We start from the raw sequence: 18,934 nt of genomic DNA on the forward strand, positions 1-18,934 counted from the left end.
GATGGCAAGAAATCGGATGTACAAGCTGAATTTGAGAAGCATACGAGAAAAATGTTTGCAAGTCAACATAGAAGATAAGGCATCATTGTGGCATCTTCGTTTTGGTCACCTACATCATGGTGGACTAAAAGAGTTAGCGAAGAAGAATATGGTGCACGGGCTACCCAACATGGACTACGAGGGAAAATTTTGTGAAGAATGTGTGCTCAGCAAGCATGTGAGAACCTCGTTTCCAAAGAAGGCTCAATATTGGGCTAAGCAACCTCTCGAATTGATTCATACCGACATATGTGGACCAATTACTCCAGAGTCCTTCAGCGGTAAAAGGTATTTCATTACCTTCATTGATGATTTCTCACGGAAAACTTGGGTTTACTTTCTGAAAGAAAAATCTGAGGCATTTGAGGTGTTCAAAAAGTTCAAGGTGATGGTGGAGAGGACAACTGATAAACAGATCAAAGTTGTACGATCTGATAGAGGAGGCGAGTATACTTCAACGGCTTTCATGGAGTATTGCGAGGAGCAAGGCATAAGGCGATTTCTAACTGCACCATACACTCCTCAACAAAATGGTGTGGCCGAGAGGAAGAATCGGACCATTCTCGACATGGTTCGATCAATGCTTAAGAGCAAAAAGATGCCAAAGGAATTTTGGGCGGAAGCTGTGCAATGCGCCATCTATGTGCAAAATCGATGTCCACATGTGAAGTTAGATGATCAAACACCACAAGAGGCATGGAGCGGACAAAAGCCAACAGTTTCTCATCTCAAAGTGTTTGGTAGTGTGGCTTATGCACACGTACCAGATCAACGAAGAACGAAGCTCGAAGACAAAAGCAAAAGGTATGTTTTTATTGGGTATGATGAGAAGACAAAAGGGTACAAGCTACTTGATCCAATAAGCAAGAAGGTGACGGTGAGTCATGATGTGCAAATAAATGAAGCAAGCGAGTGGGATGGGAACAATTCTTCAGAGGTTATGATTGAAGTTGGAGAATCATCACCGACAAGTATAAATTCCGAAACAACCGATGATGAAGATGAACCACGACAACCTAAAATTCGAAGTTTGCATGATTTGTATGATTCGACAAATGAGGTACACCTAGTATGTCTTTTGGCAGATGCTGAAAATATCAGCTTTGAAGAGGCGGTGCGAGACAAGAAGTGGCAAACTGCCATAGATGAGGAGATTAAAGCGATTGACCGCAACAACACATGGGAGCTAACAGAATTGCCAGAGGGAAGTCAGCCCATTGGTGTGAAGTGGATATTCAAGAAAAAGATGAATGCTCAAGGCGAGATAGAGAGGTACAAGGCACGACTCGTTGCGAAGGGATACAAACAAAAGGAGGGAATTGACTACGATGAGGTGTTTGCTCCCGTTGTAAGAATGGAGACAATTCGATTGCTCATTTCCCAAGCGGCTCAATTTAAATGGCCGATATTTCAAATGGATGTCAAGTCGGCATTCTTGAATGGTGTGCTTGAAGAAGAAGTCTACATCGAACAACCACCTGGGTACATGAAAATCGGAGAGGAGAAGAAGGTGCTAAAATTGAAGAAGGCACTTTACGGGTTGAAGCAAGCACCGCGGGCATGGAATACTCGTATCGATACATACTTCAAGGAGAACGGGTTCAAGCAATGTCCTTACGAGCATGCTCTTTACGCAAAGAACAATGGAGGTAACATGATATTTGTTGCTCTTTATGTTGATGATCTCATTTTTATGGGTAATAATAGTGAGATGATAGAAGAGTTTAAGGGCACAATGAGACGGGAATTTGAGATGACAGATTTGGGATTGATGAAGTTTTTCCTTGGCTTGGAGGTTAGACAAAAAGAGACGGGTATTTTTGTATCACAGGAGACATATGCAAAAAAGATTTTGAAGAAGTACAAGATGGAAAATTGCAACCCAGTATCAATACCAATGGAACCAGGTGCAAAACTCTCAAAGTTCGATGGAGGAGAACGTGTCGATGCAAGTAGATACCAGAGTTTGGTAGGAAGCCTTCATTATCTCACATGCACGAGGCCGGATCTTTCATTAAGTATCGGCATAATAAGTCGATTCATGGAGGAACCAGTTTACTCACATTGGAAGGCATTGAAGCGAGTCCTACGGTACATCCAAGGTACTGTATCACTTGGATTGTTCTACTCAAAAGCAAAAAATTACAAGTTGGTGGGTTACTCTGACAGTGATTGGTGTGGAGACATAGATGATCGGAAAAGTACATCGGGATATGTATTCTTTATAGGCAACACAACATTTTCTTGGCTTTCAAAGAAGCAACCGATCGTGACGCTATCAACGTGTGAAGCTGAATATGTGGCAGCATCTTGGTGTGTATGTCATGCGATATGGCTGAGAAACTTGTTGAGTAAGATGGAGCTAAAACAACTAGATGCAACTGTGATTCAAGTTGACAACAAATCAACAATTGAGTTGGCAAAGAACCCAGTGAACCATGAAAGAAGCAAACACATTGACGTTCGTTTTCACTTTATCCGTGATCATGTGAAGAAAGGAAGTGTGGAATTGGTGCATGTGGCAAGTCAAGATCAAGTTGCTGATATCTTCACAAAACCGCTACCGAAAGTCTTTTTCGACAAATACAAGAAGATGATTGGCATGATGGATAGTAGAAACATTTAAGTTTATGGGGGAGTTTTGTTGAATAAACTTTAAATGTTAGTTTGTGTGTTTTAAAATTAGAAGTTACTAGAATATTATAGAATGAAGGTTTGGATAGGTGAAAGGTCAAAAGTTGTAAGTGGGTTTTTAATTATGTTGTTAGTGGGATTTTAAGGTCATAATGTAGATCTTTCTAGAAGAGCTTCCTAAAGCCTATAAAAAAGATGCTCTCTCATTTGTAAGATGCACCATAGAAAGAAATACAATAGAGAGAATTACAAAGAAGAGTGTTTCTTTTAGAGAGAATTTAAGTGTGAGTGAGTGTCTGTTTTTTACATACTTAAGGTACGCCCACTTTCTCTATGATGTTACCCACTCAATCCTTGCATCATTTTACAACTCTCATTACCCTAAAGCTTTAAGAAGAAAACTTATTTTTTGTGAAAACAACAAGTTCTTTCTACCATTGATGGACTCATGCTATCCAAATTCCTAGATGATTCTCAAATACCACTGTGCCTCATTCCAAATGCAGATGGTGTATCCACTCGCTCCAATCCCACCTTCATCACCTAAAAACAGCAAAACACTTTGATCATTGTCTAGATGTTAGTATCAATGACCACACCGTTCTTGACCAAAATGGTTGGTCTCCAATCATCATCTAAAATGTGTCTTTAAGTATAAGAAATGTCTTAGTATATAAATCTTTTAAGAATGTACAATCTATGTAGAACTATATATCTTTTGTAATACGCATTCAAAACACATAGTAATTCAAAATAACTAAAATAACATAATACATAGTTCTTCAAGATAACTAAGATAACATGCTAGTTAACTAACGCAACACCAAGATATGCATGCTATTTCTAAAAACCTAAATAAAAATTTTAACTTGTTAATGATAATAACTTCTTATACTACTAAACACCAATGACTAAAGTTTATGATAAAAAAAATGACTTCTCTCACCTTATAGGACACAAGTTGTGTGATGTTTAAATTGCTCCGAAATTTTTTACGTTTTGCAATTTTTACCACGCAGATTCCCGTCAAGGTCTCTTGTGTGTGTGTGCAATTGTGGTTTGCCAACTTTATTTATGCTTGAGGTCCATTGGTAAGTTAAAATAAAACTTCTCTGATTTGTGTTTACTCTTTTCTCTTTAATACTTTGTTAATAAATTTTGTATTGTTTTAGCTTCTCAATTTTATCGTCAAAATGGACTTCCAAAAACATGAATTAATAATATATACATATTTAAATGCTATAACTGATATATTTTCTTAAAATTTAATATGAATTAATAGTTAAAATTGTATATATTAAATGAGAATACGGTAGTTGAAATATATTATTTATTAATAATATTAAACGTTTCTTAATTCTTAAACATTAGGAATGAAGGAAGTATAAATCTATTTTAAACTTTAATTAAAAGTGAGAGGCAATTAATATAGTTTTCAATGAAAAGTCAACGTTTCAGTTTAAACTGAAAATTTAACATGAATGCTAAATTCATTGGTACTGAGAGAGAGACTACGAAATTGGAGAACTTCACGTAGCCTTAGTTAGTTCATTGCGTTGGGTCTCCACACGCTCCCCAAACCCCACTCCGTCACTCTCTCTTCTTCTCTGGAATCGTCATTCCTTCAATCTCCAAGAAATAATCAGCAGAGCAGAGCACGATGTCTTGGCTCCTCCGATCTACGAAGTCTAAGTTGCTCTCTTCTTCCTCTTCTTCACTTTCCAGAACCTTCCCTTACCTCTCCCGCACCACGCATTACCTCCCTCGCAATCAGATCGGACTTCTCTCTCCCCTCGCCGATCTCTTCCGCCGCAACACAGCCTCCACGCCTCCCGGTAACTCCCTTCGCTCTCATTTTCTTCTTTCCATTTCCGTTATTCAACGCCTTCTATTTTCATCCATTATTCACATCCTCTTTTATTGCGAACGACTATAGATAAGTGTGTGAAAACCTTATAATGTGTAACCTTACAATCATATTCATAGTATATAAGTGTCTGAAAAACTCAACTTAAAGTTGCGTTAACGCCTAAGAGAGCAAATAGCTCTTGACTGCTTCATTTTCTTAATTTGCGTTTCGTTGATTACGATGAATCTCGTGATTCCTGTTGCTCTGCAACCTTAATTTGTTTGCGCTCGCTGGTGCCGAGTTCAATTTTCGGCTTCTGATTGTTTCATTCCTTGGATTCTAATGTCGTTTCAGCCAGGGAAGACGCTTCTGGCGGAAACTTGACTGGTCTTCCCAAAGTTCCTGCGAATAAGCTTGGCTGTGATTCTCATGCGATCAATTCGTTGGTATGCGTCTTTCCCGTCACTGTTTATGAGATTTCAAAATTTAACCACACTTAATGGAGTGAAATATGTTTGCTTGTGTGAACTTGCATTTCTATATCTCTTGTTTTCTCCCTTTAGACTGAGGGAAGCTGTCGTTGCTGATGCAACTTTGATTTGACTAATTTAATAATCTTGCACCCCTTTTACATCGTTTTTAGTTGCTGAAACGTTCTGAAGTTGTTAGAAGATTAGTTGGTTCTGGCCGTGCAATAGTAGTATGCTAGAGTTAGAAGCAAAGCTAATTTTTAACAAACTAGTCCTGGTTACGAATGAAACTATTGGGGAGGTTTGGCAAATTTTGAAATATGGTGTGAGAGTAAAGTTATAACTAGTTTTTTAATGTCTGAAATTGCACTAATTCGATCTTGTTGTGTCTGAAACTTGACTGGATAATAACAAATATGAATTTGAAATTTGAAACTGAAAGAAGGAGACGGGTAGTTTGATTTAATTTAATGGTAGAAAGCTACGTAATGTCAGCTGGTCATTACAATGATAACCATACCTTCAATTTCAAAACTAATTTACATCATGCCTATTTCTTGGGTTTTTGGTTCCCTTGACATCTTTTTCTTATATGTTGACATCATTATGCTTATCATATTAAAAGTGGTTCTGAGTAATAAATGCTGACAGTTAGTTGATGTCGAGTAGTTTATCCTGTGCAATTGTGGTGGGCATTGGGTCATGGCAATGACCTCTACAATTTCAATTTTTTGGGTTTTCTGTGCGTGGCCATGGAAGTTACTATATGGCTGAATTTAGTGAGTTTTCAACTTTTCATACCATTAATAGTGGATGCAACTTGTTAACGGGATGAAAAAGTCCTTTTGTAATTCTTAACTGTGTCATTCAGTGGTGTTTGGCTGCTGGCCATATCACCATCCCTACCCGCCACTAATTGAATCAATTGTTCCAAAATGAAACACTAGTTTTCATTGAATCTTGTTTTCTGGCACCATCTCTAACATTCTCTAGCTTCCTGCCAACCCTGACTTCTGAAGCTATGTTTTGTTCTCTGTGACAGTGCTCAGTGACACACTATTCTATATCCAAGATTGTGACTGTGAGATTTCACATGTCTTTCGTCAATGTTTTTAATTGTTCTTTTGCCTTTTCAACTATTGTTTTGTTCTCTGTGACAGTGCTCAGTGACACTCTATTCTATATCCAAGATTGTGACTGTGGGATTTCACATGTCTTTCGTCAATGTTTTAGTTGTTCTTTTGCCTTTTCAACTATTGTTATGTCTTCAATATTTTTAGCATTTACATTTCTTGAGCATTTCTATGCATATAATATGATTATATGATTCTTTATGTCTATTAATATTATTGATAATTTTGTTGTAGCAGTTTCTTGCTGTCCCCACCATCTCTATATCCTGCTATGTGGATTGATAACTATGATTGTTGCTGTCATTGACAAAATAATCTTTTGCTAAATCATGTATCAGTACCTACTAGGTTTTGATTTCCATTTTGTTGATTTTTTAGAAAAATGTCTTTTTATGTTCTATTGGTGATTGTATTCAGATTACTTTGCTGCTAATAAAATATTATGCTGTAATTTTTAGGAAATTAAGATCTAGAAAAGTAAGGATAAATTTTCTCCCCTCAACAGGGCTAGACATTCTAAACTGTCTAAACTTTAGCATTCTACTTTGAATTTAAATGACTGAAATTGATGTGATATGATATACATGAGATTTCCAAACTTTTTTTCTATGTACGTCTCAACTATCAGGTTCTTATTTGGATTGATTACAGTGATTTACTATTGCTAGCATTGCAAAACTTGATGCTTTGACTAGGACAAATGGAGCCGGGAAGTGTTTATCTTTAGGTTTATCAGTACTAGTACCTCTTCCTTTGAGGAAACAAGGAATATGTACTTGTCAATGTAAATCCAGAATATAATCTTGCTCTACATATAATTTTCTTCGTTTTTCTCCCTAATACAAAAAAAACTTAACTGTTGCATACCATTACGCCCGAGAATGTGATACAAGTCATTAACTTAGCTCTGTTTAGTTTCTAATTCCTGTTAAATTGTTCTTTTATGTCAGATGTACAAAGCTTCTGGACTGGACACCACTGTGCTGTCTGGAGTTAGATATGGCACTAGAGTTTGTGCTGCACAGAATCCAATGCTATCGGTGAGTTCCTATATTGCAAGTTATCTATAATTAAGTTGAATCAATTTGGTTTGCTGATGACATTTTCATTCATAAGGGAGTCAATACTATGATGGCTAGAAGTTTTGAGAGAAGTATGGAAGCTGGCACGTTGGGAATGATTGGTCATAAACGTTGTATGAGTGACGTCTCAAGTAAAACCAGTGAGACAAACACATCTGGTTTTCGCCCGTTATCTCCTCATCTCCCTCTTTATCAGCCCCAACTTTCTTCAACTCTCTCAATTTTTAATAGAATTGCTGGAGCTCTCTTAGCCGGTGTCATTTTGCTTTTTTATATGATATATATGAAAATGGGTTCGGTGAGCCTCACCTACGACTCTTTCTTCCAGTTCATATTTTATTCATCAAAACTCAACCTCCTTGTCATGGAGATCTCTGCCTTAGCCGTGACCTACCATCTGTATAGTGCAATTCGTCATTTACGCTTATGATTCGAGTCAACAACTGACACCTGAACTGTACGTTTGAACCCGAGGTAATATGTTTTATCTTGATCAATGTTCAGCTTTTTATGGTTGCAATCATGAGAGCCAAGCGTGCTTGGTGTAGTCATATTTAGATTTTAAAAAATATATATTTGGAGGCCCTTTTCTTTTTCTGACCATGAATGAGTGTATAACATGTATTTTTAGGTGGAACTTTGCTCATTCAGCCTTGGAGCATACTTCAATTTGTCAATCATAAGGAACTCACAAAATCATGTACCCATAATTTTACTAGCTCGTCATCTGATTTGACATAGATAGCAAAATTGATAGCAATTTTTACTACGTTGGTTTGTCTTAAGAGTCGAGATAGCTAGTTAGGCAATGCTTTTATGAGTGAAAATTATTTTACACAAATTTGACTCTGCCTTGTTATGGACTCTGATGTCTTGAAATTTGTGAGCAAATAAGAGGTTGTAACCCCGGAAATTTATATCACCCTGTACTTGTCTCTTGTGGAGGAGACCGCCAACATGCTCACTAGGATCTAAGTAAATTGTTTTTTACAGAAACCACTGATAAATAATTAAACAAACTTATTGAACAAAATGATGACTTGTTAAGCAACAGAACCACTAAAGACTGTTTCTTCCTGCACCTCCATAGGTTCTTCTGGCCCCCCCTACATAACATAAAAATACCTTTTTAACCTTCTTGTGCCACCCCCATAAAATAGCTTCGGGATTATATAATCCATACATGCATTTAAAAGAGACTTCCGGATTATGTAATCCGGAAGCTAAAAAAGACTTCTGGATTACATAATTCGGAAACTAATCATGCATCTAAAAAAAGACTTCTGGATTATGTAATCCGAAAGTTAATTATGAATTTGAAAATAGACTTCCGAATTATGTAATCCGAAATATTACAGAGGGGTATTTTTGGAAATATGAAAATGTATGGAGGTGGAAGAAGAATATATGGAGGTGCAGGAAGAAACAGCCACCACTAAATGTAAAGTCAAACGATCGGTGGCAAAACACTTTTAATAATTTAGCCCAATTGTAAGCTTAAAATTTAAATCCAATATTATTGGTTAAGCTGGAAGAATTTTGTATCAATTATTTATTGAACTTTTAATTACATTATATCTGTAGTCTTCTATTACTCTCCTATGTAACCTTTTTTATTGGTTGGCAATGTAATATGTTTTGCAAGATATATTAACAGTAAACACTATTTAGATTTTAACATTAAACACTATTTAGATTGTAGGTGGACTAGTATCTATTTTTTATTAAGCGTCCTTCCCTTAATTTTCTTACTAATAACTCAAAAAAGGTTTAACTGAAATCATTCTTGCTATAGTTTACTGAGAGATGACAGGTTTTCAAGAATGCAAAAATTGTATGGCAGATAAATCAGCAAAAAACCTATAATGAATTTACAACTTGAGTTGTCCGGAGATAAAAGTAGTTAAAGCTGTTTGTTTTCTACCTTACTTGGTTGCACATTTTGCAATATGCACAACTGTTAGATGATCTAGGTTTGTGGCAACCATTGCATTTATGAAAAAATTATTTACCATGAAGTTAACTAGAATACATATTTTTATACTATTGACGAAATGTTATTGTTGTATAATTAAAAACCATTAGCTTTTTAATTTAAAAACATTAAAGTAAAATCTAATTAACTGTTCAATATAAAAATCTTTATAGTAATCATGTGTCAAAATTAATCCCATTTACTATTTGCATTTTCTCTTTTCCTGATATATTCTATGTATCGATACGGGCCCATTTCATTTTCTTGAACTTCACGTAAATTGTTAAATATACCTCCCTTTTGTAATAATGTACCTCCTTTTACCTTTTCCAGAAATACCTTGTAAATAACTTTGTTTCCAAATACTTTAATGATTGGCTGTCACACTGAACGAGTTACATTGACGCATTAAGTCTATAAGGTTAATAATAAAAATTAATCCAAATTTTCTCCCGTTGTGATTGGAGTAAATATGTAATTTTACACTTTTATCTATTTTAAAAAATTAATTTATTAATCACATTTATTATATTACTTATAAATTTTCTATTTATTTTTCATAATCTTTATCTTAATCAAATTTAAATAGAAAATTTAACATCAATGCTAAATTGATTCGGAAAACATAAAATTAGAATATCTTGTGATGGAAGTATAACTACAGCATGGAATGCCTGGACACAAATTTATTTGGAAGGGTAATTTTGGAAAAGTAATAACAAAATGAGGTATATTTTTAAGATGATTGGCAACTTGATTTGAATAGGATGGTTTGGGATATGTAGCATAGACACTGACACAGACACTGATACGACACGAACACGGATATGGAGATACGTATAATCTCTAAAATGTAGGACACGGGGACACAAATCTATATATTATATAATTATGAATTATATAAATTGACAATAAAGATTTATGAGCGCAAGTATGTTCCAGATTATTTTTTTGGAGCAGAAAGATGTTTTTCATGATTGATTCAAAATGATTTGTTTCTTATTTTTATAATTATAATAAAAATTTATACAATAAGTTTGAGTGTTTAGAAAATTAATGTATTTTTCTTTTTTTAAGATTGTGTTATAACCGAAGCTCGTGGAAGGCCCCACTGATAAATTGAAAATTGATGGGCTAATGCAGGGTCACTCTTGGGTCACCTTGCTTATGATAAACTAGGTGGAGAGGAGGATGATTTTGCAAATATGCCTTCTCTAGAGGATGCCTCAGATCATGATAGGTCCCCACCCAGGCAAGGGTTGTCCACTCCCACTCTGGATTTCCCAAAATCGAAGATGCTAAGGAATTCACCTGTTGTTATGCAAGCCAAGGGCTCAGAGTCACATTCAGTTACGACTCCTATTGATGATCATCATGTGGAGGTCTCTACTCTTGTGGTCGTACCATCTCCATTATGTCCTACCTCTCCTCGGAGGGCTAAATCACCTACAAATTCTAAAGCACCAATTAAGACTCCAATTGATGGTTATCATGTGGAGGTCTCTGCTATTGTGACTGTACCATCTCCATCGCCTTATACCTCCCCTCGAAAGGCTAAATCTCTTGGGGATGTTAAAACACCATCGTTGGTCCTGCAAAATCACTTTTCCTCTCTCGATGATTTGGAAACTATAGATGTTGTTTCAAAATTTTGGTTGATTCTAATGAGATGGAGTAGGATGTCAATGATACTGGAGAGAAAATAGTTTGCACTAAAAGAAAACCAGGGAGACCACCTAATGGGACTGGAAAATCCAAAAAAACTGCTACAATGTTAGAGGACTGCTACAATAGTTTGCACTACAACGTTGCAATGAAGGTCTCTTCATTTTTTTGGAATGTCAGAGGACTGGGAAACTACAAAATTGTGGAGATATTGATTAGTTTACTTAAACTATAGACGATTTTTGTGGAGGGATCTTAGTTTCTTCACATGGCCTTGGTGTATTCTGGGAGATTTTAATGTTGTGCTCTCAGCGGATGACTGTAAAGGTGGCTCCTAATCAGGTTTCTTGTAATGAATCCCTTGATTGGATTAATACTAATGACCTTTCTTGTATGCTTTTTTACTGTATCTTGTTATACTTGGTGTAATGGAAGGAGTGAGTTGCATAGAATTCATAGAAGAGTGGATAAGGCTTTAGGTAATGGAGTGTGTCTGGATGAATGAGATTCTTGTACTTATCAGATTCTTGTTAAAAATTATTTTGATCATTCCCCTATTCGTGTTAGTCTTGCTAGTAATTCTTTGAAGAAGGTTAGCGATTTTCGTTTCTTTTCTATGTGGCTTCAGGACACTTCGTGTTTGAAGCTTATTCATGATTCTTGGGCTAATAAGATTGTTGGTTGTCCTATGTTTATTTTGCAACATAAGTTAAAAATGTTGAAAATTGAGCTCCGAGACTTGAATAAAAATTCTTTTGGTAATGTTCACAATCCATTCTTAAGCAGGGTCTCCTTCTTGGTATTCAACAAAACATAAAGACGGCTAGTTTGTCTGATATTGATGGGCTTCTCTGTCAAGAAAAGATTACTAAGGAGGAGCTTGATCATGCTCTTCACTGTCAATATTTTTTTTGGAAAGAAAGGGCTAAAATGTTATGGTTCAAAGATGGAGATTAAAATACTTCTTTTTTTCATGATGTGGTCAAAAGGAGAAATAATTCTAGTGGGATTCATCGTCTACAGATTGATAACAAGGTTACAAAGGATCCTGAACTCATTGAGGATCATATTTTGAACTTTTATAAAAATCTTTATGTTGAGTCTATTTCTAATGTTTCGAATACAAGTAATATGGAAGATTTTATTGGTTCTTATATTTCTGATCTAGTTTCCTCTTAGGAGAATATGATGTTGATTAAATGTCCTAATTTTTTGGAAATCAAGACTGTTGTTTTTAATCTTAATGGTAATAGTGCTCCTGGTCCTGATGATTTTGGTGGTGTTTTCTATCATTCTTGCTGGGACATTATTGGGACAGATAACACGGTAACCACTTTTAAGCTATCTACCAGAGCAAAAGCGGTGCCGCTAGATGAACGCATAATGATCTGTGATAGAGAAGTGTGAACCAACAAAGACACATAATTGAGATAGGCATAGCTTTAAAGAAAAAAATAAAAAACTGAGAAAATTGTATTACGTGTCTTTATTATTACAAGGTAAAGAAGATTCAAAGGAAAACTCTTGCTAATAGAGTTGGGCCTAAGGAGTACAATAAACAGAACCTAATGGGTCCATAATAAAAAATTGTTATAACAAAAATTAAATAAAAACTATTATTATTAAATAACAAAAACTAATATTGTTATCACCCCCCTCAAGCTGGGAATAGATGTTTTTCATTCCCAACTTGCATACAAGCTCTTTGAAGGCAGGAGTATGGAGAGGTTTGGTGAGGATGTCAGTTGTTTGCATGGAAGAGGGGATCGAAAGTAATTTGAGAAGTCCTACATTAAGCTTTTCTCTGACGATGTGACAATCGATTTCAATATGTTTGGTGCGTTCATGAAAGACTTGGTTAGATGCAATCTGTATGGCAGATTGGCTATCACAATATAGGGTTGCAGGAGTGATGAAAGGGACGTGCAGGTATTGAAGAAGAAAGGTCAGCCACTAGAGTTCACAGGTAGTGGCAGCAAGGGCTCTATATTATGCTTCAGAAGAGCTTTTGGATATGTTTTGTTGCTTTTTGGATTTCCATGATATGAGGGATTCACCCAAAAAAAGAGAAAAGTCAGTGACAAATTTTCTTGAATCAGGACATGTAGCCCAATCTGAATCACTATAAGCCTTTAAATGCATGGAACTATTGCTGGATAAAAAAATACCAGATCCAGGATTACCTTTAAGGTATCTTAGAATGCGAAAGTCAACTTGATTATGGTTGCTGGTGGGTGCAGAAACACATTGGCTTAGATTGTGAACACTGAAAGCAATGTCAGGCCTGGTGTTGGTTAGATAAACCAAACGTCCAATAAGTCTGCAATAAGCCGAGGCTTCTTCTTCAGTCAGTGGAGTTCCTTTAGTAATGGAAAGTTGAGATGAATGTGCCATGGGAGTGGGCATAGGGGTATAATCATGCATGCCTGTTTCATGTAGGAGGTCAATGATGTATTTTCTTTGACTGAGGTGTATGCCAGAGCTGTTGCAGGCTACTTCAAGACCTAAGAAATAAGTGAGAGCGCCTAGATTCTTGATCTTAAAATGTTGGTCCAACAGGTTGGTGATATGAAGAATTCTAGCTTTGTCATTGCCATTCAACACAATATCATCCACATAGACAAGTAATGCAGTTGTATTAGAACCGGAATGTTTTAAAATAAGGAGTGGTCTACATTAGATACAATGTATTTATTTGAAATTAAGAAGGATGATAGCTTTGCATACCATTGTCTCCCAGCCTGACGAAGCCCATAGAGAGACCTTTGAAGTTTGCAAACACTATTGTTGTCGGGAATAACAAGACCAGGAGGTGGTTTTATATAAACTTCTTCAATCAAGTCACCATGTAAGAAAGCATTGTTGACGTCAAGTTGAGTGAGAGTCCAGTTATTGGCGGCAGCAATTGCTAGGAGCAGCCGAAGAGTGGTTAATTTGGCAACAGGGGCAAAGGTATCTAGAAAGTCAAGGCCTTCTAATTGGGTATAGCCTTTTGCTATTAAGAGAGCTTTATATCTATCTATGGTTCCATCAAACCTATGTTTGATCTTATAAATCCAGCGACAGCCAATGGCAATTTTGCCAGGGGGTAGAGATGTCATGATCCATGTGTTATTAGTGGCTAGAGCATCTAGTTCATCTTTCATGGCTTGCTGCCAACAACTGTGCTTAGAGGCCTTAGTGTAATTACGTGGTTCCATGTGAGATGAAATAGAAGAAATAGTGTGTTTAAAGTTGAGTGATAAGGAGTGATATGAAATGAAATTACAAATAGGGTATTTAGTACTTACATTGTTTGTGAGCGGTAACTTAGTGTGGAAGTCTTCTAAGTATGTAGGAGGTAGTCATGAACGTGTGGAGCGTCTTGGATGTGCATCCAGAACAGCTTCAGGAGGATGAGGTGTCGAAGTCTCAAGAGGAGCATGATCAAAAGAAAAATCACAGTTGGAATCATAGTTAGGGGGAAGGGGTAGAGATAAATCATTGGGATTTTTCTTGTGTGCAGTGTTCATTTTATATGGAAAATGATCTTTAAGAAAGACAATGTGTCTCGATACTTCAATATTATGGTTAGTGAGATTTAGAAAATAAAAACTAACTAAAATATAAACAACCAGAAGTTAAAACTACAAGTGATATATGTTTTCCCAAAAAACAAAGTGCATCATTCTTTAACATTTTCTTCTCCTATAGAGTAGAAGCTACTTGGAAGATTTAATACATTCTTTTGGACATAACATCCAATTATAATAGGAAAAATTACCAGCAACCAATTTGCATTTCATCCAAAATCATGCTTTTAACTCTGGCATATGAAACACTTCTATCTTCTCTCCATTTCCCTCTCTAAATACTACTTAATTTCTACGATCCCATATACTCAAAATAATTACTATCCAAACACATTTTTAAACGAGATTGGATCAATTAAATAATTAAACTATATAATATTACAATTTTAATGAGAAAGTAATCAAGTATAACATTTTGGAAAATATAGCTTATCATAAGAATTTGCTTTCCATTAAGATCTTGTAAAAAAAATTATAACCTTATAGCCAAATCAAGTTGCCATTTTTACCATTTTTTTAAAAAATAATCTAGGTTATTACTGAATAATGCAATTAAAATTTATTAAAAAAAAAATTCTTTAAAAAAATTCTTATTCAACCAGGAATCTTAATGACAATGTTAATTTTCTTATTATTCTCATTTAATTTATCCCTAAAAAAATATCTAGATATTAATATAATTTTTTTCATTAAAAAAATCATTAAGTAAAAACTAATTTTATAAACAAAAAATAATTAGTCACATATTAACTAAATTATACTTAAAAGTATTATTGATATCTAAAATAGTTTTTATTATTAATAAATAGTTTCTAAATTTATATCTAATTAGATATCAAAACTTTCGTTACCAAAAATTAGATTCTAAAATTTGTAGCTAAAGATTAAAGATTGTAGTTAAATAGATACCAATTTAAAAACTATTTATTAATAATAGAGTACCGACCAGTACATGGGCGTTTTTGACCACTGGTAATGTTGGTACCACGTAAGCGGGGTCCCACGAGCGGCGTGGGCTAGTGTCTCGCGAAGCACGTGTGCAAAGGAACCAAATGGTGGTCAGACATCGGTCGCCAGGATGTACCGACGTGCCACTAGACAGTGTGGTGAGGTCGGACATCGGAACCCAAACAGTAGAGCTAGGCCACGAGAGGTGGATCCTAGACCACACACCAGTTATCAGTAAGGAAGAAGCCTAGATCACGAGAGTCCATGCGTGTAGAGTGGATGACACGTTTTAGGCGTAACACAAGTACAAAGCCACTGGAAAGATACGACCTGTGAATGTCACGTTCCAGGGACGAGCTGCATGTATGGTACGTGAACAGCTAGGGCACTCTTAGAGGCGGGTGACCCCAGAGATCAGGTGCACGAGGAGGCACCCGACAGAGATTACACTCCAGTTAGGGACCCCACGCGCTAGGTTATCCTAAGAGTAGGGTAACAACAGTGTTGGGCCTGCCCCATCAGAAAGGCCCATTTCGGGTAAAGAGAAAACCCTAGTTTCAGTCTATAAATAGTAAGGTAACAAACTTGGCCAGATACGTTATTCCTTTGCGTTGCTTAACACACACAGTGACAATTATACAGTTTGGTGTTTCCTAGCCCTAGTACTGACTTGAACGTCGGAGTGCAAATGGCCTCTAGGGCACCCTTTGTCTTTGTGTTTTCAAGTATTCATCACAGGAAAGGCACATACAAACGTAAGGATTTTGGACATAAGAGTGACGTACGCGCACGAAGCCGTTTCGGGTCAATCGGTAGGAACATTTGTCGCCCACCGTGGGGCCCGATACAAAACATTGTCCCACCAGCAAGAACCAAAGAGATTCAGGAGATGAGAAGTACGAGGCAGGGACCTGTTGCACCAAACGGGGGTGGGGGCCTCACCCTGCAACAAGTTATAGAGACGATGCGAGCCCTTCAGGAAGAGATGGCCGCGTCAAGAGCAAACCAAGAACGCATCCAAGCTGACTTGGTGGCGTAGCAAGCAACGAGCGAAGAACTGTGCCGTTCGAATGAGGAACTGCGTAGGGATCTGCAAACCCGCGCAGGCGAGCGTGAGGGTGCAGATCAAGAGCCTGTGACACCGCCCAGGGAGTTCCCGACGCCGTTCTCACAAGAAATCATGGATGCCACAATACCAACCACGCTCGTAGGACCCAAGGTGACCTACACTAGTACAGGAGACCCGAAGGCTCATCTTATGGTTTCCACACGCAGATGATGCTGGTGGGGGGCTCCGACGCGATGAGATGCAAGTTGTTCATGAGCACCCTGACGAGAACAACGATGGACTGGTTCATCAGCCTCCCTGATGGTCACGTAACGTCGTTTTCGCAACTCACAAAGCTGTTCAGAGCACAATACATCACGAATCGGGCTCCCCCGTCCATCTCTTATGACCTCTTTGACGTAAGACAATATCAAGGAGAGTCATTGAAGGAGTTCCTGCACCGCTTTGGAGCACAGATAGTGAGGTTGAAACTCAAGGACGAAAGGGTGATGGTGCACGCGTTCAAGAAGGGCATCGTACCCGGCCCCTTCAACAAGGCACTCATCTAAAACCACCATAAGACCTTCATCGAGATAATGGGCCGCGCGGTGGCTCATATTGCGGTAGAGGAAGAAGTTAACGAGAAACGCATGTGCGTGGTTCCCACGCGATCATGTGTGACAGGTCGCCCTCAAACCCTAAGGGTGCACGAAGCAACGACAGAGATGAAGACCCCCGTGAAACAGGAACCCTATCAACCAATGAAGCCTCATGCCAGGGGACACGAGAGGGAGAATGTGCCACCAAGGCACGACTTCGTGGTAGAATTAAAGGACCTCATCGCTATTCCAAATGTAGCAAAGAGGCTGAAGGTACCTCCCAAGACCGACAAGAGGCTCGGGCCCAACAAGAACGCCTGGTGCGAGTTCCACCAAGCATCTGACCATCCCATACGCAATTGCTTAGCACTGGGACACCAGCTAGAATAGTTGGTGAAGAACGGTCTCCTGAGGGATTACTTACAAGAAAAGTAGGGGATCAAGGACGTGGCGACGACAGGGGGTGGCCTGGGGCACGAAGTCCCCGTGCATGGTGAGGTTCACACCATCGCAAGAGGGTTCTCGGGAGAAGGTTGTACCACTTCTCAGCGGAAGAAGTATACACGAACGATGATGGTGGTAGAAGCACGAAGGACCGACGACGCCTTCGACGTCGACCTGGTTTTTACCAATGTCGACCTAGAGGACGTTGCCCCCCATGACAATGACCCAGTAGTGATCTCAGCGGTGACTGCGGGAAGGAAGGTGCACTAAGTGCTAGTAGATCAGGGAAACTCGACAGACGTGATGTTCTAGACGACTTTCAACAAACTGCAACTATCCCCATACATGCTGAGGCCATATGGTGGCTGTCTGTACGGTTTCGCAGGAGACCAGGTAGAGGTGCGCGAATACTTAGAGTTGAGGACCACCTTCACAGATGGTACCGCGTCTCGTACGGAGAACATCAGGTACCTTGTCGTCAATGCCTTCTCTGCTTATAACATGTTGTTGAGTATACCAACGCTAAATAGGTTAGGGGCGGTACCGTCGACAAGGCACATGAAGATGAAGGTGTCGGACTTGATAGGAAAGGTGATTACCATCAAGTTAGATCAGAAGGAGGCCAAGAGGTGTTACGAGAACAGCCTCAAATCAAGGAGATGGGTATCTATGGTTGCTACTAGACCATCGTACACAGAGAAGATCCCCTTGCCCGAGGCCAATCGCGCCGAACCCGCCAGGACCATAGCAGAAATCGCCCGCGGGAAAATAGCCCCCAGGAGATCAGATCTGATCCGTTTGGCAACCCTGGGGAAAGAGAGATTGGAGGGAAGGACTCCAAGCTTAATGACACCCCCAGTCAAACGGCGCAAAGTCTGGTCGAAAAGTGATATGTTTCCAATAACATGATAGGGATATTCTAAGGACATGTTATGGATTTAACAAGAGTTGGAATATCATTAGGCACTTTTTAAGAATTGGATCAATGTTCTTTCATTCAAGAACTCACCAAAACTTGAGCCACCAAACCAAAACCCATGTAGAAACCCATTTCTTGCCAAATGAACCGATTGAAATGCACAAGAAAGCAAAGGAACCGATTAAAACTAACTAGAACTCAGATGGACCGAACAAAAGCATGAAAGACAACATTTGAATCGATTAAAACAGTAAAGAAATGAGATCAACCGAACAAAACAAGATTAGAACCAAAAGAACCGAACAAAAGTGCAAGAAAAGCCTAAGACATGTTTTAAGAGTTTATATGGACATGGAAATGGATGAATAAGATGGAAAAGAGAAGAAGACTTATGTGGTTGGAGTTCTTGGTTGATGAACACGCCACTTGAACGGTGAAGACTCCAAGATAAGTGTGAATTGTCGCCACTTGAGGAACCAATAGCACTCAAGATGAGACTAGAAGAGGAGAAGACAAATCTCACTCACTCACTCACTCACCAATTTGGGACAGATTCA

At 38.0% G+C, this 18,934-nt stretch overlaps 1 protein-coding gene across 1 annotated transcript; it reads left to right on the top strand.

Moving 5' to 3' along the window:
- Positions 1-4,165: 4,165 nt before the first annotated feature.
- Positions 4,166-8,129, top strand: LOC137830979 (uncharacterized). The gene is made up of 5 exons (XM_068638434.1): positions 4,166-4,508; positions 4,877-4,968; positions 7,076-7,165; positions 7,242-7,681; positions 7,839-8,129. Exons 1-4 carry the CDS (start codon positions 4,334-4,336, stop codon positions 7,635-7,637), a joined length of 753 nt encoding a protein of 250 aa, XP_068494535.1. The 5' UTR covers positions 4,166-4,333; the 3' UTR covers positions 7,638-7,681; positions 7,839-8,129.
- Positions 8,130-18,934: the final 10,805 nt, after the last annotated feature.

This window comes from Phaseolus vulgaris, chromosome 11 (genome assembly GCF_000499845.2).
Source record: "Phaseolus vulgaris cultivar G19833 chromosome 11, P. vulgaris v2.0, whole genome shotgun sequence".
Lineage (NCBI taxonomy): Eukaryota > Viridiplantae > Streptophyta > Magnoliopsida > Fabales > Fabaceae > Phaseolus > Phaseolus vulgaris.

Bases quoted from the DNA above. Each gene is read 5' to 3' on its own strand.
- LOC137830979 (XM_068638434.1), top strand. From the start codon at position 4,334: ATGTCTTGGCTCCTCCGATCTACGAAGTCTAAGTTGCTCTCTTCTTCC. The intron at 4,509-4,876 runs GTAACTCCCTTC...ATGTCGTTTCAG, and splicing joins CACAGCCTCCACGCCTCCCG to CCAGGGAAGACGCTTCTGGC. The intron at 4,969-7,075 runs GTATGCGTCTTT...CTTTTATGTCAG, and splicing joins CTCATGCGATCAATTCGTTG to ATGTACAAAGCTTCTGGACT.